The sequence below is a fragment of the Babylonia areolata genome, chromosome 21 (genome assembly GCF_041734735.1).
Source record: "Babylonia areolata isolate BAREFJ2019XMU chromosome 21, ASM4173473v1, whole genome shotgun sequence".
In the NCBI taxonomy this organism is placed as follows: Eukaryota; Metazoa; Mollusca; class Gastropoda; order Neogastropoda; family Buccinidae; genus Babylonia; species Babylonia areolata.
This window is the reverse complement of record NC_134896.1, coordinates 4,522,431-4,539,930: the sequence shown is the minus strand read 5'-3', so window position 1 is coordinate 4,539,930 and position 17,500 is coordinate 4,522,431. Positions and strand designations below refer to the sequence as shown.

The 17,500-nt window shown below is 42.8% G+C and overlaps 1 protein-coding gene across 1 annotated transcript in view; it reads left to right on the top strand.

Moving 5' to 3' along the window:
• LOC143295863 (ADP-dependent glucokinase-like) overlaps positions 1–9,460 on the top strand; it is an 11,827-nt gene extending 2,367 nt beyond the window's left edge. The window contains exons 2-5 of the mRNA XM_076607520.1: positions 1,185–1,375; positions 2,540–2,636; positions 3,592–3,728; positions 4,666–9,460. Coding sequence (XP_076463635.1) covers positions 1,185–1,375; positions 2,540–2,636; positions 3,592–3,728; positions 4,666–5,333 — 1,093 coding nt within the window. The 3' untranslated portion in view covers positions 5,334–9,460. The remainder of the gene's footprint in view (positions 1–1,184; positions 1,376–2,539; positions 2,637–3,591; positions 3,729–4,665) is intronic.
• The last annotated feature ends 8,040 nt before the right edge of the window (positions 9,461–17,500 follow it).

The following is a 17,500-nucleotide window of genomic DNA, read 5'->3' as shown; positions in this document are numbered from 1 at the left end:
GTAGTTGCACTCGATCTTGCTTCTTGTTGTTGACCCTCATGACTTCTGTTTTCCCAATGTTGATTTGGAGTCCAGTCTTCTCAGCTTCTTCTGCCACACGACATAGTTTCTCCTGCGCATCTTGCTGCCTGTGGGAGAGAAGACTTATGTCATCTGCGAAGTCTAGGTCCTCCAGCTGTTTAGTAAAAGTCCACTGGATGCCTCTCCTCCGATCTGCTGTAGACTGCCTCATGACCCAGTCAACCACCATCAGGAAAATGGTCGGTGAGAGCAAACAACCCTGACGGACGCCGGTTTGCACACTGAAAGGTTCCGTCAGTTTCCCATCGTGGATCACTTGACAGGTGGCGTCTTCGTACATCTGCTGGATGATGGTTACAAACTTTGGTGGAAATCCATAGTGGTACATCAGTCTCCAGATGACATCTCGGTCGACACTGTCAAAAGCTTTTTGAAAGTCGACGAAGACTGTGTACAGGGGGGTCTGCCACTCCAGGGACTGCTCGATGATGATGCGCATGGTTGCGATGTGATCCGTGCACGAGCGATCTTGTCGGAAGCCTGCTTGTTTGTCCCGAAGTGTCTTGTCCAAAGCGTTCTTCAGTCTCTCAAGGATGATTCTGCTCAGTACCTTGCCCGGAATAGACAACAGCATGATTCCCCGCCAGCTGTTGCAGGATGAAAGGTCCCCTTTCTTTGGCAGCTTTACAAGATGTCCTCTTTTCCAGTCTTTTGGCACTCGCTCCTGTTCCCAGATCTTGCAAAGGAGAGGGTGCAGCATCTCAGTTGAAGTCTGGATGTCGGCCTTCAGAGCTTCAGGTGGCAGTCACTGGTATACTGATAAGATTTGTCCAGACCATTGGGTTTGAGCACATAGTGTACACTGGCTTAGGGGGGGGTGGGGGGGGGGGAAGTATTTTCATAAGCATGCTGTCATTCATGTACTTTGTTGTTGAAAGTTAATTCATTAGGTCTGGCAAATTATTTCATACTGACCACTTACTGTGCTACATGAAGTATTCACAAGTTTACAAAAAAATGATAAATATGTGAACATATTTCTGTCCTTGCCTCATTATGAACTGTCACAATTTGAAAGGACTGATATTGTATTATAATTCAATTATTTTTGCAACCATGAAATTGAAATCTTAATCTTAATTTGCCAAACGTTGTTGTTGCAGACGTTACGTGGCAAACAAAACCCTGTTTGATGAGCTGGTTGAGTGTGCAGAGATGTCGCCCAATCATCACTTTATTCTGGGTGGCAACGCTCCTGTGATGGCTCGCAGAATGGCACTGGAAGGACTGGATGTTCTTCTGGGAGCTAGGATGTCAGCTGAGGTTGCTGCCGGCTTGCCAGAGAAGGTGAAAGGTCTGTAGGATCATCAGGCTTGGATTGTTTTTTACACAAAGCCACTCTGTGTAATCGCCCAGTTTTGATTGACTGCATGTGTGTAGCGTTGTATTTTGGAACTCAGTCTCAGCCTTTAACCGGCTAAATAAAATGTCCACCATGGACAGGAAGTGAGGAAGTGACGAAGTGATGAAACAGTGAAAACCAGAAACCAGCCAAGTGTAAGTATAGAGTCATTTACATAGAACAAATATTAGAACATGTAGTCACCCTGTTTTGACTGACTGAATGTGATCAAACAGTGAAAACCAGAAACCAGCCAAGTGTAAGTATAGAGTCATTTACATAGAACAAATATTAGAACATGTAGTCACCCTGTTTTGACTGACTGAATGTGATCAACTTTAAAATTGGTCTTTCCGTAGCAAAAGCAAACAGTATAAAAACAAAACATGGTTGTATTTTAGCATGTAAGTTGTAACCACTAATAGGCCATTCTAGCTACCATCTGTGGAAATGTACAATGAAGATGTGCTTGATAGTGTCATGGAAATCTGCTTTAACACAGAATTTGCATGGCTAGCTGGAAAAACAATTAGTCAGCAAACAGACAGCTGTCATGCACTCAGTTCTGGTCAGCATGAGAGGATTTAAAGGTTTATAAAACAAGAGTGCTTGTGGAGTATGCATTTTCAGGCAATGCTGGTGGAGTATTATTATGTTTACATGGAATGCTGGTAGAGTATGACTGTTTTCAGGGAATGGTGGTGGAGTTAGTTTAAAAAAAAATATATATATATATTTTGTAATATATTTTTTTTAACAGGGAATGCTGGTGAGCATAACTGCATTTTCAAGCAATGCAGGTGGAGTATGACTGCATTTTCAGGCAAGGCAATGCTGGTTGAGTTGACTGCATTTTCAGGCAATGCTGGTGGAGTATGACTTTTTTTTAAACCTTTTTTTTTTTAGGGAATGCTGGTGGAGTATGACTGTATTTTCAGGCAATGCTGGTGGAGCTCTTTTTTATCTTTTTTTTTTTTTTTTTTTTAAGGGAATGCTGGTGGAGTTGGATTACATTTTCAGGAATTGCTGGTGAAGTATGATTGTTTTTGTTTGTTTTTGTTTGTTTTATTGGATTGATTGGTTATGTATTTCATTTATAATGAAATATATTTTCAGTTGTTGGTGAACCAGTTAAAAAGAGTGATATTCATCTCATCCTGGAATATGCCAAAGGGGAGACTTGGGGACAGTACCAGTCATCTCGAGCCAACAGGTATTCCACAGCTTTTGACTGCATGCATGTATATAATAGTTATATTCTCCAGTGTTTGGAAATGTCAGTAGGCCTTTCAGTTGGTAAACCTGAATTTGAGACACTGCTAAGACAAAGCTGTTGCTAAATGTGAATATTTCAGAAAGTGCACATGTATTATTATATGCCAAAGTGAAGAAATTTATAGACCTAACATTTGACGTCAGCCAAGTTGTGAGAAAGGTGTGATGTAGCTGTCAGTATGTTAAGATTATTAAAAAAAAAAAAAAAATTTTTTTAAGTTTTAGAATCTGCTAATGCTGAACAATTAAAACCAAACCTCAAAATGAGACAAGTCATTTCTGAAATATTAAACTGCTAGTTCATACATATGCATGTATGCTGATGGACTTTCAGATATATGGGCCTTTTTTCTGTGATTTAACCAAAAGTCTTTAAAAAACAAAACAAAAAAACCCAAAAAAAACAACAACACAACAACTCGTATGTTGTTCAGATTGTAAAGTTGTTTGCATATCATCATAAAGTATAGCTTTTGTAAGTATTTGCATGCTTCAGTTGGTCAAATCGATCACAAAAGTCACAGTATATTTATCAGTTTTAACAGTGTACCTTCAGCCAAGGGAGGGGAATGGGAAAAAGATAACCTGGACAACTTACCTTACATTTCTTGATCATACACTTTTGACCACATGTTTTATATTACAGAACATCATATACATGTATATTTTAGTTTTGGATGGCCAGTTTTGTACAGACATGGGACTTGTCTGCTATTTGGTGGGTTTCAACTGTGTGCTGGTCAAATTTCACCAGCCAGACTTTTGTTTAGGTTTTCTTCTTTTTCCTCGTTTCTTTGTAAATTTTTGTTGTTGTTTATTTGTTTTCATGAGTAATATCCCATGCCTGTTTGTATGATATAGGGTGTTGAAGGTGTGTGTCATTTCTTTGGCAGGCTGATATTGCATAATGACCAGGTCAACCCTTACCTGTCAGGACTGGAGGCCTTTGCTGAAGAAATACTGCAGTTCAAGCCCAGTTTAGTGGTGGTGGGAGGTCTGCAAATGATGGATAACTTCCCCTATAAAGACGGTGAGTTTGCTTTTCTTTGTCATGGGAATAGTGAGCATTACATCGTCTTTCTCTCTTTAGTTTCTCCTACTTTTTATGTCAGTTTTACTCTGTATGAGTTTGTGTGTTTGTGTGTGTGTGTGTGTGAATGTGTAAAAGAAGATGATGATGATGCCAGATGATATGGATGCTACATAGTGCCTATCCTTGGTTGGAGACCAAGCTCTAAGCGCTTTACAAATACGAGGTCATTTGCACAACAGGCTGCCTATCAGGGTAGAGCCGACTGATGGCTGCCATTGGGTGCTCATCATTCTTTCCTGTTTCCAATTAGATTTCAGGGGAAAGAAAAACAATGAAATGAGGTAAATGGATCAAAGATACAAATATTGATTGGAAAGGGTGTTGAACATTATACAGGAGGAATGTAAGGGTATTTTATCATTTTGTTTTTATTTCCAGTTTCTTGTACATTGACCGGCATCACTTTAACCTTTTCAGCCCTTTTAAGTCTTCTGTCTGTGCAATCCTCCCTGCCTGGCATGTTTTGTCCAGACACATCAACAAGAGAGGTGCTTTACTTCAGCCATAATTTCATGATAACCACGCAACCAATAGCTACCAAACTTAGCATGATTAAAATGTAATTTTGACACAAACTGCTGAAGTTTCAAGAAAAGGGATGCAATATTTTGTTTGTATCTTTCCCCCCGGAAAGTGAATATTACTATCAGATGGCAGGGTCATACACATGAAAGCCCATTTAGGATGATCTGCAGCACCCACCAAGCATTCGTGTGCAGGGTGGAATGAGTTAAATGCTTTGATCCCATTTCAGAAGGAGTTAAGGTCTGCATGTCCCACCTTACGCCATTAACCACACTGTTTGCTTCTTTGTATAAACTGCAGTCAGTATGTATATGATACGCACAACACAATTGCTTCATTTTGTGTGCAGATGAGCGAGTGCAGAGACTGGAGAAACTGCGATCTGTCTTGAAGGGCCTGCCTCTGACTTCCAGGATTCACTTCGAGATGGCCTCTTTCACAGACGAGAAGCTTCTTCAGGAGATTTTGCACAATGTGGTCCTGTATTCTGATTCCTTAGGCATGAACGAGCAGGAGTTGCCTAACTTGGTGTCTTTGCTGCAAGATGGAAACGTCACCTTTCTGTCTGACAGTCACCCTCGTGTGGCCACTGTTCTCGATCAGATGCGTACCGTGTACAACCTTTTGAGCCAAGTTTCCCCAGCTGGTGGCAAGCGGAGACTGACGCGCCTTCATGTGCACACACTGGCTTTCCAGGCCATTTTAACAGTGAAGTCCTCCTCCTGGAAGAACACCATGTCTGCCTCAGCCAAAGCCTCCCTCACCGCCCATCGCCACGTCTGCGGATCTCACTACATCGACTTGATGAAAACCAAGATCCTGCTGGACGACTCCTTTGCTGCCAGCCAGGACAAGGCCAGCCGAAGGATTCGTGTGATAGACGACCACCCCGTGTCGTGCTGGGAGGAGAGGGACTATGAGCTGTGCGTCGCCCCAGGGCTGGTGTGTACCGAGGTGCGCCAGACGGCGGGAGGCGGTGACAATATTTCCTCTGCTGGACTGGTGCTTCAGATTTAATTAACCTGCCCTCCCCCTTTTTTCTTTTCTTTTAAGACAGTTCTGATGTGAAGTTGTGTTCAGACGTAACCCACCTTTTTTCTTTTTCTTTTTTATCTGACACAGTTGTGAAGGAAGTAGTGTGTTGAAAATGAGTTTTAACTTGTTTACAGATTGGATCTGTAAGTTCCTTTTTCTTTGTAAATGATGGTTGCAGACTTCTTCGTTCAGATAGGAAACATATGAGTTTATTTAGCTGGCAAAATATGAAATGGTAAATTTGTCTTTAGTGTTGTGCAGTATATATTTTTGGTGTCAGAGCAGACTAGAAAAAAAAACAAGATACCAAGACCAAAAAATGTTTTTATTTATTGCTCAGTGTGCAGAGAAAGCAAACAAATGAAAACAATAACGTGCTATGTAGCACAGTTTGTTCCAACCACAATGATCATTTGATTTGTTTCTCTGTGTGTGACAGAAACAGCATATTTTTTAAATGGAAAGAAATTGTTGCAGGGTTTCTCATTGATAACATTGTTGTGTAATTGTTGCCTCTTTTCTCCTTATGGTACGTGCTTCTGCCTCATTGTCGATTTGTTGATTTGGTGCAAATCGTCTGGCCTATGACCTGCTTTTTGGCCCCTCACCTTCACCTGCCAGGTGTTTTATGACCCTGGTTTTTCCCACCAGTCTGGTTGTACAGTTAATAACAGATAGAACAGTAAAACCTCTTGATAATCATCATCATTGCGTTTACATAACAGATTGTATATTATATTTTGTATTGTTTTATCTGCTACACTTTTTATCAGATAAGCTTGGCTCAAAATTCCAGACCAATTGGAAGTGTATGTGTGTGTGTTTGTGTGTTGTTGACATCAAATTCCTATTGGTTTTTTGTTGTTGTTTGTTTCTTGTTTTTTTGTTGTTGTTTTTTACAAGCCCAGATCCTGGTAAAAGTAGTAGTATACAGATAAAGCTGTCATACTTTGTATGGAACATCTCCTTAAAAATAGCTCAGATTGGTTATCAGATATTTGTCGGTTACCAGGCTGTTGGAGCAAGGTTTTCTTTTTTCTTCTTTAAAAGCTTTTGTTGTGTTAATTATTTATCATTTATATTTGTTTTGGTTGATTTATACAAGTCATCCAATTCTTTTGTCAACGCCACCAGTTATAATTATTGTGTCCCACTGTCAGGTCCATCTCACATTGGATCTTCTTCTTTTTATCTGTCTTTAGAGTTTGTGTCTGTTTAGATTCGTGACACAGTTTTGGGAAGAACCTTCCAATCAGTGATAGTAATGATGTTGCACCCTGTTGACTGGTGCCATTCCATTTCGTGAGTGGTGACTGTTGTTTGGTGTAGGTTGTCTAAATGTGTACAAGCTGATCAGTCTGCAGGTCACTGTATCACCACTCACTGTCTTTGGTGACAGTGAAGGTAATTGTCACATTACGTGAAACAAACGCTGTTGTTCTGATGGTTTGTTACTTGTGTAGAGAAGAACTGTCACATAACGTGAAACGAAAATGCTGCTTTGACATGAAAGTGAAATCCCAGGCATTCTGTGAGAATTGGATGTGTTGCCCTTGACTGCTGTCAAGCCAGCCTGTTGGAGATCTCTGACAGTTGGCAGTGTCTCAAGGCCTGACCAGAGTGTTGGGTTTGTGTGAAGGTCAGGTAGCTGCTCCTTTTTTCTCTTTTTTTTTTTTTTTTTTTTTTTTTTTTTTTACAGCAGATCTGCTGAAGAGTATGTGGGTCAGTTTGCATGCTGTGACACCTCCTTGAAACTGTTGAAACTGGAGTTTCAGTTTCTCAAGGAAGCGTCACTGCATTCAGACAAATGATACGCAACACCGCATTTGCTAAGCACATGCCTGACCAGCAGCATAACCCAACATGCTTAGTAACTTACTCAGGTCTTGAGTGCATGCATGTAGTTACATTTGTGTACCTATCAGAGTTGATTTCTTTGACAAAACTTTGCCAGAGGACAGCACTTTCATTGCCATGAGTTCTTTTTCAGTGCACCAAATCCATGCTGCACACAGGACCCAGGTTTATTGTCTCATCCAAATGATTGAACGCTCAGTTTGATATTTCAGTCAAACTCAGGAGGAAGGGCGAGAGTGGGAATGGAACCCAAACCCTCACAAACACTGTAAGCAACTTGAAAACCATTCTGCCACCATCCTCCTTCAAACTGAAACTGACAGTTGGACACATACATTAACTCACAGATTGTGATCAGTACACGGCACAGTCAGAAAGTGCATCTGTAGTTTTATTGCTGTGAGTTGTGATTGGTTGCCACCATTGGATTCCCTGTTTGTTTTGTGGCTCCATTTAATTGTTTGCCTGTCCTGTGGATTCTGCTTCAGAATTTTGGCGGGGACAATGCTAAAAGTTGTTGTGGGTTCATGACCTAATGTTTTGGTCTCATCTAAGGACTAATGGATGGGGGAGTGAAACCATGGTCTTTGAAAGAATTGAACCTGGAGCCTTTGTTCCTTGCAGGGTGCTTTGTCCACTACACAACCACTCCAGGTAATGAAGGGGAGTGGTGGCGTCCTTATGATCACTTTTTCTTGGTCACGGTGGAGTTGTTTAAAGCAGAAAGTTTTTTTTAACTCAGAAAGTTACAACTCACTTGAATTTTTCAGTGGTCTCTCACCAGCTTCAGAACTGATCCTGGTTTAATGATTGCTTTCTTCTCTTGTGATTCGTTTCCTTTTTTTTTTCCTGTCCACTTTTGGTCATTTACTGTAGTGTGTTCATTGCCAGTCTGTTCTTTTAAATGTCAGACTCCTGACTTACATGTTTATCTCTGTGTGTGGGTGTGGAGAATTGCATTTTTCTTTTTCCTTTGCATTTGTGGGCTGCAATTCCAGTGTACACCAGGGTGGTTGTTGTTGTTTATACAAAATTTGCTTTTATATGTGTGACTGTTTTTACACTTTTTTAATTTTATTTACATCTAACAACCACAATACCATTTTTTTATCAGAAAGAAAATGAAACAGATGTTATACAACTTTGAGTTCAATGCCATTTTCACTTGGAAAAACATTAAACTGCTAGACTTTACGCACAGGAGCCTCTTTCTGGTCCAAAATTATCAGTAAGCAGTGACCTTTTCTGAATTGTATAAATTTTTTAATTGTCTTGAATGAAATTCGGGATAGCAAGAGAGATCATATTTTGAAAAGACTGCATCTCTTTCAGGCATGCTGTGATTATTGGTAACAGTTTCAGAACGTTAATTTTCTGAAAAGTAGTGTGGTTGCCTTTGATAGACATGATATGCTTGCTGCCTTGCGCTTTTGCACTTTAGAATGTGGATGCCAAACTACACACATTGACTATGCGCAACATTATGCATGCTCTCACACACAAAAATGCACAAAAACACGCACACATGCCAAGACTTTTTGAAAATTTGTTGACATACAGTGCAGTTGAAACTGTTATTAACTTGATCTTCTTTAGACAATATTTTTTCATCTGATGCAATATTCGGGGGTTTTGTTTTGTTTTATTTTTTTTTAGTGTCATTTTGGGCCATACAAGTTTTCCTTGGTGATCTTTTGTTCAGAAGTAAATGAAACACGACAAGTATTATATGTATATGTATGTACACTGCAGTGAATTCTTGTATATTTTTCTGTAAGTATTGTGAAATCCAATTAATCATAATCAGATTTTTTTTTAAAGAAAAAAACAACTGTCAGCTACAAGTAAACCAAAGCAGTAAATCTTTTGTATTATTACTAAAGTACATTTTGATTGGTTTTATTCTTACAAGTTAACATATAACTCCACCATGGGTATTCTAGCCCACTTCCAACATCATTTCATCAACTACATTGTCAGTGTCATGCAAGCTGTCATAAACCAGTTGAAAAAATCTTTTGTTCAGTAGTTACTAGTTTCTATGCTTGTACAAACACACACACAGACACATGCACACACACACACACACACACACACACACACACACACACATGCACACGCTTCCATGTACTTTTGTTTCCTGACCTTTATGTGCACTATTTCCTATCCCCTGCAATCTGTGGCCTGTGATATGTAACAAAGATGTCTGTAACAATATCAAAACACAATCAGAATAAAGATAGGCATATCTGCAGAGGCGTTTGTGTTTGTCAATCTTTTGGTGAAAGAAAAGCTGCTGGTATGATCGCTTCTGCACGGTTCTTCAATAGTCTTCAGTCTGTGGCTAGGGCTTTTCCAGGGCATTTCCTTGTTGAGGCAGCTCTGAATGCCCTTGCTGCATCCATGGCATTCAGCTACTCTCTGGAAAAGGTCACAGAAGAACAGCAAGAGGAAAGTGTGGAGTCAGCATTGATGTCCATCTGGACAACTTGATGATCTCCAGTCAGCTCATCAGTTTCACAACCAGGTCATGGACAAGAGCATTTCAGTTGCAGACAGTACAGCTCATCCTGAACTACAGAGAAAAACACGACCTGTCATCCATTTGTACATCCAAATTTTTACTGCAATACAAGGAAATGACGGACATTACTGCATAGTCCGACATGTTTTAAGGCTGAAAGGAAAGGAAACTGGCCCTAATATCATCTTCAAGCAATAAGAGATGTCAGTTATGGTACTCTGCAGCTGCTGGCCATGCTTAATTACGAAACAGATTGCAACAGCTTCAGCAGCAGCATCCAGATCTTTTTGCCATGACTTCATGAAAGTACAACATGTTCAACTGAACTTGACGAAGTGCGGATCGATATAGGGCTGGCTTGATCGTCATGTGACCTGCTAATTGATCAATCGCTGATGAGAAGTGCCAAGCCTGTTGGTGGTCTGACTCATGGGAGAGAAGGTATGAGCGAGTCCCAGAGAAATGTCTGGCTTCTGTCAGTGTCAATTTGTGTAGACATGAACAGCGCCATGCTGGAAGTGACCAATAAGGAGTTAATTACCTGTGACCAGCGCACTGCATCCACGAGGGCAAGGAAGCAGAAGGATGCCAAAGACACATGACACGTCATCCACGGGAACAAGGAAGCAGAAGGATGACAAATACACGTGACACGTCATCCACTGGGACAAGGAAACAGAAGGATGCCAAAGACACGTGACACGTCATCCACTGGGACAAAGAAACAGAAGGATGCCAAAGACACGTGACACGTCATCCACGGGGACAAGGAAGCAGAAGGATGAAAAGACACGTGACACGTCATCCATGAGGGCAAGGAAGCAGAAGGATGACAAAGACACGTGACACGTCATCCACGGGGACAAGGAAGCAGAAGGATGCCAAAGACACGTGACACGTCATCCACGGGGACAAGGAAGCAGAAGGATGCCAAAGACACGTGACACGTCATCCATGAGGACAAGGAAACAGAAGGATGAAAAGACACGTGACACGTCATCCATGAGGGCAAGGAAGCAGAAGGATGCCAAAGACACGTGACACGTCATCCATGAGGACAAGGAAGCAGAAGGATGTCAAAGACACGTGACACGTCATCCACGGGGACAAGGAAGCACAAGGATGTCAAACTGAGACACGTGACACGTCATCCTTGGGGACAAGGAAGCAGAAGGATGCCAAAGACACATGACACATCATCCATGAGGACAAGGAAGCAGAAGGATGCCAAAGACACGTGACACGTCATCCTTGAGAACAAGGAAGCAGAAGGATGTCAAACTGAGACACGTGACACGTCATCCATGAGGACAAGGAAGCAGAAGGATGCCAAAGACACGTGACACGTCATCCTTGAGAACAAGGAAGCAGAAGGATGTCAAACTGAGACACGTGACACGTCATCCATGAGGGCAAGGAAGCAAAAGGATGTCAAAGACACGTGACACGTCATCCACGGGGGACAAGGAAGCAGAAGGATGTCAAAGACACGTGACACGTCATCCACGGGGACAAGGAAGCAGAAGGATGCCAAAGACACGTGACACGTCATCCACGGGGACAAGGAAGCAGAAGGATGTCAAAGACACGTGACACGTCATCCATGGGGACAAGGAAGCAGAAGGATGACAAAGACACGTGACACGTCATCCATGGGGACAAGGAAGCAGAAGGATGTCAAAGACACGTGACACGTCATCCACGGGGACAAGGAAGCACAAAAATGTCAAACTGAGACAGGTGACACGATGACAAAGGTTATATCCAACAGCACCATCTCTTTTCTGCCACTCATCTAGCACCGTGGAGCATTGGCACAGACATGATTGCTGACTCATCAGTAAATCCTGTTCATGCAAAAGTAGTCGAGAAATCCATCCTGGCAAAAGGGTCACTGATCTCAAGTTTAAGAAAAAGGAAAAGGCGATCCCAATGGATACAAAACGCCGTGCCAAAGTAGATTGTGAAATCTTCCAGATGGATTAACTTCTGTTCTAGTGACTGATAAAAATGCAGCGAGCACTCATTCAGAGGACTTTGATATTAGTTCAATGTTTAGATTTGAGCTCAACACGTCTCTCATTTTACTGTTTGATTCTTCAGGATTGATATGAGATGCCACCAAATCCAAGCTGATGGACTCTTTCCTGCTTCTGGGGGAAGATCCATCTAAATGGGGCGAAAAAGAGAGACTGGAGATTAACTTCTTGACGGTGGATCACTACTCCACGGAATGTCCTGGGGGGAAAATGGGGATAAATCTCGGCAGATTTGTCATTCAAACACAGAAGGTTGCACAACTGTTCAGGTGCACGAGAGACCTATTGTTGTCGGTGTACTTTGACAGCTACAGCTCTCAGCTACCACCTAAAGATGCAACTCACATTGGGCGACCAGGCTGCATTTGTCAAGACGTCGGCTGCTAAGCTTACAAGTTTGGACTTTTTTCTTTCAACACCTTTCAACAAGCAGGCTTTCATTTCAATGCTTGGCCAGGAAATGGAGAACTGTGGATGTCAAGTTCTGCATGCTGATGGAGATGCGGACACTGATTGCCAAAACAGCACAGAAATCTTCAGCCAGCAACTAGACATACGTCACGGATAAGACGCTGATCTTGTAGTGCTTCTGTGTTTTCACATCAAGCTTTCAGATAAGGCTGCATCTTAGATCTGACAAACGAACCGGGAGCAAAACAACTGGTGTGGCATATCCAGCAAGTCCAACGCAGTCTGATGCCAGGCATTGTGAAGGCCTTGCCATTCCCACGTGCCATCAATGGCTCCGATACATCACTCTGCCTGTATGGAATTGACAAGAGCATTCCTGTCGAGAAATGGAATATTCAGTCTTCGTGGTTGCAAGCATTGCCTGCCTTTCTGTAACAAAGATGTCAGTCCAGAAAGAATAATTTCTGAAGGCGAGAAAGTCCTGGATTGTCTCTTCAATGGGCTGCAAGGGGTGACTCTTGATACTCTTCACTACTATCACTTTATTTTTAGGAGGAATGTGGCAGAATGGTTAAGACGCTCATCTGCTAATACAGAGTCCGTGAGGGTCTGGTTCCGAATCCTGCTCTCGCTTTTTCTTCCAAGTTTGACTGGAAAATCAAACTGAGCGTCCAGTCATTCAGTTGAGACAATAGAGTCCCATTTGCAGCACGAACTTGGCAAAATCGTGCAGAAGAAATCCACCCTGATAGCAGATGTGGTGTTGCGTATGTGGATTTGTCTTAACGCTGTGACACCTCCTTCTGAAACTGTAACTGAAACACCAGACTCACAGTTACACACAAAGGTATCAACATACAATGTATATCCTCCATTTCAAGAGGGGAACAAAAGAAAAAATATGGCATAAAATAATTCCATGGGGTTGAGAACTCCAACCCAAACTTCAGGCAAGAGCATATCGTTCATGAGACACGCAACAGGGAATGTGCTATAATACGTAGAACCTTCAGTACAACTAATATAGCATTAGCTCTCCGCCTTGGGGAATCGCACGGGCAATCAGCAAAGACAGCCCACCCAAAACAAGACAGTCATTCAAAAAAATAGGGTAAACACCATCGAGTTTAACCCTATGTCGACCAAGTCGGAACAACAACTTCCAATTACGTGGATCTCGTTCATCCAACATTATTGGTTCACCTCATTCCCATGTGCTCAAACAACAACGCTCATTAGATCGCTCATACAATCAGCTAGACCACTTTCATAACTTCGAACACGTGTAACAACAAACTTAACTCAAAGCATACACACCTATGAGCTTAAACAAATAAACAATCAAAACTACTACGAGTACATGAGTATATATTTATATGTAAGGAGTTGTATGGAGGGAGAGACAGACAATAACTACACAAACATATACAAAAGAGGAGTACAAGATAACATATTGCAACCTTCAACGTTATTGACAGCATTCCTTAACATGATGATGATGGAGTCTCCCGTCGGACCAACGGATGTGTAGGCAGGCAGGCTTATCTGTCGGTGTGTGTCCTCATATGGGAGAAGAGGCCGATTCTGGATGCACAGCACTTCCCACAGGTGTTGCAAGGGAAAACGTCTCCAGAAGTTGAGCCCTGCTTCCTTCGCTCACGCTTCTCCTTAATGGCCAGCGTTCTCTTGTTTTCAAACTCCTTTATGCCACTGGAGCACAGCATCCTCCAGCGAGAGTAGTCAAATTTCCTTGGAAGCAATGTCTATGTCACAGGCTTTGAGGTTTGTCTTCAAGGTGTCCTTGAAGCGCTTGCAGGGTCTTCCAAGTTCGCAGTGGCCTTCCTTCAGCTGGCCATACAAAAGCATCTTCAGGATCCTGCTGTCTGTCATGCGGACAACGTGTCCTGTCCAGCGTAGCTGGCACTGGATCAGCAGGCTTTCGATGCTGGGCAGGCTGCTCCTCTCAAGGACCTGGAGGTTGGAGACCCTCTTGCCACTTTATGCCGAGGATCTTTCGTAGGCATCTCTGGTGAAAATGCTCAAGCTGTTGAATGTGACGGCGATATGTCGTCCATGTTTCACAGCAGTACAACAAGGTGGTCAGCACAACACATGACCAGCTCAGGTGACTTTTTTTAGCTGCTAAATAACCCCCCTTTTCTGGATGGGCGAATCTACAACTTAATCTCAGAACATTACGACCTACGTACACATGCCATCCTTCTATTTCATTTACTCTTTCTTCTTCCCTATCATTTCCATTATATCAATACACAGTTTATAATAACAAATGCATAATACAAAACATAGTAAAATGTTCATCTCCATGAATAAAATCCACTAACATCAGTATCAAAATAAGAGTGGAAAAAGATTCTCATCAGTACCTGAAGCCATGAACATCCCACACTACATGTTGGTTCTTGCAGAGTTGGGGCCTGGACTGTGCCAGACTTAGCAATGCCAGACTCAGCACCACTGTCCGCCTGACGTCTTAGGGACGCAGTTAATGAAATTTCTACACCTCGTTATTATTCATTAGCCATTTCCATTATTTATCCCTGTGTTGTTTAATCTATTCTTGGAAAGGATAATGCAGGAGGCACTGGAAAACCATGAGACTTCTATCTGCATTGGTGACAGACGAATATGCAACCTCCGGTTTGCTGATGATAAAGATCTGATGGGGGGAACGAACGAAGAACTGCAGGAACTTACCAACAAGCTTGTTGATAGAGCGGGTGCTTACGGAATGGAAGTCAGCACAGAGAAATCCAAAACCATGGTAAACAGCGTGAACATAGACCATGCCACTATTTTCATGAATGGAGAACAAATGGAAGATGTCAGAAACTTCAAATATCTAGGAGCAACCCTGACAAAGGATGGAAGGTGCAAAACAGAAATAAGAATTCGTATTGGCACAGCCACCGCAGCCATGACCAAACTGAACAGAGTGTGGAAATGTAACATCCGATTTTCCACAAAATTCAAACTCTACAAAGCCCTAGTGCTCTCCATTGTACTGTATGGTTGCGAGGCATGGACACTGACGGCTGAAACTGAAAGGAAGATCCAGGCTTTCGAGAACAAATGCCTGAGGAAGCTCCTTCAAATTTCCTGGATCGAGCACAGGACCAATGAATATGTACGGAGCAGAATTAAGAACCTTGCTGGACCTCAGGAACCTCTCCTCTCAACTGTGAAGAGACGCAAGCTGATATGGTTTGGGCACAACACTCGACACACCAGTCTGTCCAGAACAATCATGCAAGGCACCATCGAGGGCGGGAGAAGAAGAGGAAGACAGGGGAAGAACTGACATGAGAACAGTCAAAGAATGGACCGGACTCCATACACGTGAGCTGCTGCCGGCGGCTGCTGACAGAGACAGATGGAGAAGGGAGGTTGCATCTGCGGTCCTCAGGTTTCCCCCAACGACTACTCTGTAGTTATGGGCCTGAGGTGAGGTGAGGTGCATTCAAAATCGGCATCCTAATATCATCATGTACATTATTTAAATCTCAACCATGGCTATCTTATAAAGAATAAATATATATAAATAACCAGGACTATTTTTAAGGTTCAGTGTTCCCCTCTGTGAAACTTTCCACCAGAAGATGGGTCCTTCCAGCTGTAACCTATAGCATCCAACACAATTATGTCTCTGTAGTTTCCTTCTTCTATGCCTTCCAAAGATATTATCAGTTAATCCCCCCAGTGAGTGCTTTAGTCTTGACTGGCCAGGTTCAGCCACAGCAAGCAGTGTGCTACAAGGGCTTAATTAATCCCTTCCATCTGTGACCACCACACGGCCACTTGCTGCCCACAAGAGTGTTAACACAGTTGTGAACATGGTCGACGAAAAACAAATACTTTGTACGTCCTTTAAGGGTGTACAGAACATTGCTTTTTACTATGCAAATGGACTTAAGTTATGACTACCAAACTTCAGTATCTCCTTCCTCCTCCTCCTCCTCCTCCTCCTCCTCTTCTTCTTCTTCTCCCTCAACTCTGTGAAGAGGGCGCCGTACAGAACTGTTCACCAGATTCCTCCAGGTATGTCGGTCATGTGTCAAAGCCTGGGTGTCTGCAAATGGTTTTCCTGTAATCAGTCCATCGGTTTTTGGTGTATTTTGGGACAATGGCTGAGTGGTCCGGACTTTCAATGTGAGGGTCTCGGGTTCGAATCTCGGTAACGGTGCCTGGTGGAAAAGAGTGGAGATTTTCTGGTCTTCCGGCAGTTCAACATATGTGCAAACCTGCTTCTGCCTGAACCCCCTTCGTGTGTATACACACGCTGAATATCCAATACGCACGCTAAAGATCCTGTCATCCATGCCAGCATCCAGTGGGTTGTGGAAACAAGAACATACCCAGCACACGGCATCAGTACACACCCCCGGAAACGGAGTATGGGAACTTCCACTCCACAGGCGGACATCTGAACCGTTAAGCCATGTGTGTCTGTGTGGTGGTGGTCGAGTCAGTGCTTTCTCAACGTTTCATTTGTACTTTACACAACTGATGAATCATGAGACCCAACGGTGTGTTCATGTGTGACAAACTGTACTGCAGTTGACATAGATATACGGCGACAACGCTGAACAAAATCATTTTCAAAAATGTGACAAATTGTAATGCTGTGACATTTTGTACCGCGCACACTGGTTGTGATTGTGACATTTTCTACCGTTGTTACATTTTGGACCGCAGCAGCTGGTCATGAACGTGGTGTCACACACTGACTGACACACACACACACACACACATCATTTCGGTTTTATTCCGTCTTTTTGTTACCATCTCCTGATCAACATCAACCTTCCACAGAGGCACGGCAAACATCCAGTCACCACCGACGCCGTCCTGACTGCATGAACGTCAAGTCGCCTGCACGCATTAGTTCAGGACGTGGTTATCATTCCTCGTGGATCGCCAGCAACCCGTGAGTTAATGAAAGACATGCACAGCAGACAGTGGCCATTATACTTCAGCTCGGGCAGTGAGCAGCTGTCAGCTCACTCAGCCAGTGGTTCGGCCACTCAGCCCCTACACTTGCACTCTGCAGACAGAGTCTCTCTTTCCATTGTTCCACAAAGTCTCTGATGTGAGGGGTGAAGGGGTTGGGTGGTGGAGGAGGAGGGGATTAACAACCTTAATTTATGATCTGCCTGGAAAGTCTTTTTCTTTCTCAGTCCGTTTCGCTAACACGTGAGCTTAGTTCAAAGGGGCTGAGTGTTCGTCTGTCACATCCACACACACACACACACACTAAGGCTGCTGACAGGTAGGGGTGTGTGTGTGTTCGTGCGGTG